Below are 4096 nucleotides of genomic sequence, written 5' to 3' on the forward strand. Positions count from 1 at the left end.
TGAAAGAGCTTTTAAAATAAAGTGGTTTTGCATCACAGTTCCTGCAACTTGCATTCACTTATTCTTATGAATAAGTTATGCCAGCACGAAGGCCTCTAGCTGACAGACTTGTACCTTATCCACTGGTTTGGGCCACGCACTTCAAAGGGTGGCTCATTGAAGTAAATGTGGTTACCCAGTTCTTCCAGCGGTGGCTCTGGGTCAGTGGTAGCAAACTGAGCAGCCTCCTCGATCTCCTTCCTCACTGCCACATCAATTTCCTAAACAAAAAACAGATGCTTATCGGAAGACAGCTCAGACAAAGCATCATAATTTTGAATTTAATTAAGTACTGCTCAGAACTAGTGTTAACACGGTCTATAAACATAAATTAACAGCCTGTGAAAACTCCTTCCTTACTAAACTAGAGCATCCGTCTGTTTTGGATAGTACTGGTAACTTACTGCCAGAGGAACATGACCTCACTGGGCCTTTACATTTTCAGTTCTGATTCTGCAGAACGCAGAGTGTCGGTGTCAATTTTATTTTTTAGAAGGAACTGATGGAAGCATTTACGTTTGCTTCAAAGGTTCCTGGCTCCTTCACTAGGATTTTCTCACTACTGATTATTTCCCTTTTGGAGACTTATTCCCTTCCCAGGTAGCCAGGAAAGCCCAAGTGATTTTGATTTCTACATGTTAGTACATGACAAAGAGCTGTATTTGAAACACTAACACCCCCATGTGTGGCTGTGCACCACAGAGTTCCACTCCACACCCAAAAGCACAACACTTTTCAGCAGAGTTCAGCTTCACTAGTTGGTGTGGGACAAAACTTCACCAATAAAGATTATGTTAAAACAAACTTTAAAGACCTTCAAAGAACAAGCAATGCATGCTGCCCTAGGATGTGCTCGTCCGAGGTCACTGTGTGAATGCTTAAGAGCTTGCCTGAGTAGCATCTGAAGGCCATACCTTTAATTCTTCAATACTAGCAAGGTTATTGTTGACCATTCTGTCCTTCAGCAGAGTAATTGGATCACTTTTGCTCCTCACTTCTTGAATTTCTTCTCTAGTACGATAGCTAGGAGCAAGACAAGCAAAGACATGAACTTCTTCACTGGTATCCTTGAACAGCAGTGAGATTCTGGACAGAGCTCACCTTTAGAAAAAGGTGTGACCAAAGAATCATCAGGAATGCAATGAAAAATACAGTGACTTCTACCACTCAAAGGCAGGCACAGCTACATCTAAAATGCTTCTTAGATCTGCAAGCGGCAACTGAGCTGAATTAGCTCCAGACTCGAGTACAATGTAGGCAGGGAAAGGGGAGCAATCCCAGCCTGAGACTGGGACTGAGACTTTTTGACAGTCCAAACCGTTCCTACAATTTTAGTTTACAAAATTTTTAGTACTCTAAAAACCTTGGAAAATGATGCTGCTTTTCAGTCACAACTTAATTAGCGCACATCATGAAGTCACACTGAAAGCAGAATTCATTAACAGGAAGTACAGGAGTTTAACTGGCTTTGTGCTTGTTCTAAAACTAAATCTTTTAATACTGCAAGTAAAGCAACTATGTTACATGGCCACAGACTATCAATGAGATGAGCAATCAGACTGGCTTGTAGTAACTTCCTAACCTTTACATGCACTTCAGAACAGCTACAAACATCGAATCCAAGAGTTTCAGGATTTTCAGCACCAATACCAATTTGTGTTCAGTGAATGCCAGAAAATGTCACCGTACCTTATTCCAGGGTCACTCATGCTGTGGCCATGGTAACGGTATGTCTGTAACTCCATCACAATAGGACCCTCAAAAAGAAAAAAACAACAATCAAGAGCGTGCTGCCACTTTGAGTGACCAATTTTTTGTTCGAGCAGCACCTATTTGCTGTAGGTGAACTACACCAGTGATTAAGGATTTTAGTTCAATGTTTTTTTTCTCAGTTTAATTTACAGAACATTACCACAAGTACTAAAGTGAAACAACAACTTTCAAATGAAGGGCCTGTGTTGATATTGTAAGCATTCATACTTGTGTTCTTGAGCAGCGCTAGACAATTTTTCCTTCCAACATCATTCCACAATTACTCAGACTATGTCAAATTGCCTTTTGTTTCAATTTCTTTCACCATTGCCCTTTGATTGTAACTCACAGAACCTTCTTCTTCTGCATGTACTTTTTTCTGTTGTACATTCCCAACAAATGTTATTGCACCAAATACTAAAAATCTTCAAACCCAGTGTACCATGTCTGGGTGACAGACACTACTGCTAACTCACAAAACTTTACTTTCACTTTCCATTAGTTGTAAATATAGTATGATTACTACTTTCCTTGATGCTCCCTCTAATTAATCTCCTCACAAAGAACACAACTGCCTGACAGTCAGAAAACCTTTCACAACAGAATTTAACTGGGGTAGGTATAGGGGGGGAGTGTCAAAGCATCAGGATATATATTTTTTAAATGCTTGGTTAATACCAATTGCATGTTAATAAATGCTATCAAAATTAAAGAACCACTCAATTACTTACAGGTTCAATACTCTGGAGAAAAAAGGAAATAAAGATCAAATAAAGTTTCAACAGTGACTGGAGAAAGGAGGCTAGATGAGGAGCTTTTTATGTGGCAATCATCTGGCTAAGAAATTCACCTATGGGAAAGGAATGATAACCACAGACTTACTTTTCCAGCTCTACAGTGCTCAACTGCAAACTTTGCTGCTTCTCGAACGCAGAGAACATCCATGCCGTCCACCTGATAAACAGAAACTACAAGTTGAGGCAGAAAAATCCCAAACCCCAAACATCCAACTTCAGTCCTTCCACAAGTGCAACAGGAATTCAGTTTCAAATTTTCCCATATTTGAAAAAAAACCCCTATAAATAAAAGAAATACATACAGCTGTATGCATTGTGCATGCATGTCTGCACACGTCCCCCAACTTCCATCCCACCACAAAAACCGCTGTGGTTGTGCTCACCCTGAGCCCTGGAATGAAGTCTCCTCTTTTGTAGTAGTCGGTACTGGCCGCAGCCCTTTCGACCGAGGTTCCCATGCCGTAGCGATTGTTCTCGCAGATGAAAATGCAAGGCAGCTTCCATAAGGCAGCCATGTTGTAGGTTTCAAATATCTGGCCCTGGGAGACAAAGGGAGAGTTCCACTCAGACAGGGAGCTCAGCCTTCAAGCAAAAGACTGCTGAAAATCCTTCTGTTGCAGAGGTCTATTCTAGCTAGAAGAAACTTTAAACTAAAAGCCATCTGAAACCAGCTGCTTGCTGCAGCTCACCAGGAATAAAAGAGAGGCTACAGTGTATGAGGCAACTTTGATCTCAACTAGTAGCTTACAAAACTTAATTTTTAAACCTGTATCTGTAGAACAAAACCTTCCACTTTAACTGATGTATTTCAGCAACAGTCATAATAAGCTTCACCACTGACTGATCTGTCAGGATCCTGCTACAGCAAAGTAAAAGTTTGACCACAGTGACTGTATCGGCCTTGCTACTTGAAGTAAGCTAAAGACAGGGAAAGTCAAAAACTGAGACCTCCATCTGTGTTCCAAAAGTGGGAAATTTTATCAGCACTACACTTGGAATCACCAGTTTCTTATCTGGCTTAATGTCTCTGCTGATAGCATGAAGAGACTGGCTAGAATGCCAACAGACAGCGGCTCTGTGAGATGCTGTCTTCAGAAACGTAAAGTACACGTTTCTGCCTCTTAAGCAGCACCGCCATCATTCTGATCTCACCCTCTGCCACTGACTGCTGTCACTCAAGTCTCTCATTAGAGCACAGAGACTTCAGGGTGCCACAACACTTAGGTGAGCCATGCACAGCTGGAAACTGGAAAGAGGATGATGAGAGTAACTGGAAGCCCCTCCTCCCATGAGGTGACATCATTAACCAGTGTTCACAGCATTAACCATTATCCCTACTCACCCCCTGAGCATCTAGAGTGCTGCAGATGGGAAGGAGCTGAGCAGCTTCCATCTGCTCCAGCAACAAGGACACAGTTCAAAATGGGGGTGGGGAAGGACAGACCTTTACACAGGTCCAAAACATGGTAAAAATCAAGTACATGCTACATTCCAGCTATATAAACAGT

At 41.7% G+C, this 4096-nt stretch overlaps 1 protein-coding gene across 1 annotated transcript in view; it reads right to left on the reverse strand.

The window, feature by feature from the left end:
- Positions 1-17: 17 nt before the first annotated feature.
- The window catches only part of PDHA1 (pyruvate dehydrogenase (lipoamide) alpha 1), a gene marked incomplete at its 5' end in the record, with an annotated part of 10464 nt that continues 6385 nt past the window's right edge, over positions 18-4096 (reverse strand). The window contains 5 exons of the mRNA XM_008945605.1: positions 18-260; positions 954-1062; positions 1729-1796; positions 2674-2745; positions 2972-3127. Of these exons, the coding sequence (XP_008943853.1) occupies positions 96-260; positions 954-1062; positions 1729-1796; positions 2674-2745; positions 2972-3127 (570 nt within the window). The remainder of the gene's footprint in view (positions 261-953; positions 1063-1728; positions 1797-2673; positions 2746-2971; positions 3128-4096) is intronic.

The sequence above is a fragment of the Merops nubicus genome, unplaced genomic scaffold, assembly GCF_000691845.1.
Source record: "Merops nubicus isolate BGI_N331 unplaced genomic scaffold, ASM69184v1 scaffold13738, whole genome shotgun sequence".
NCBI classification, from domain to species: domain Eukaryota; kingdom Metazoa; phylum Chordata; class Aves; order Coraciiformes; family Meropidae; genus Merops; species Merops nubicus.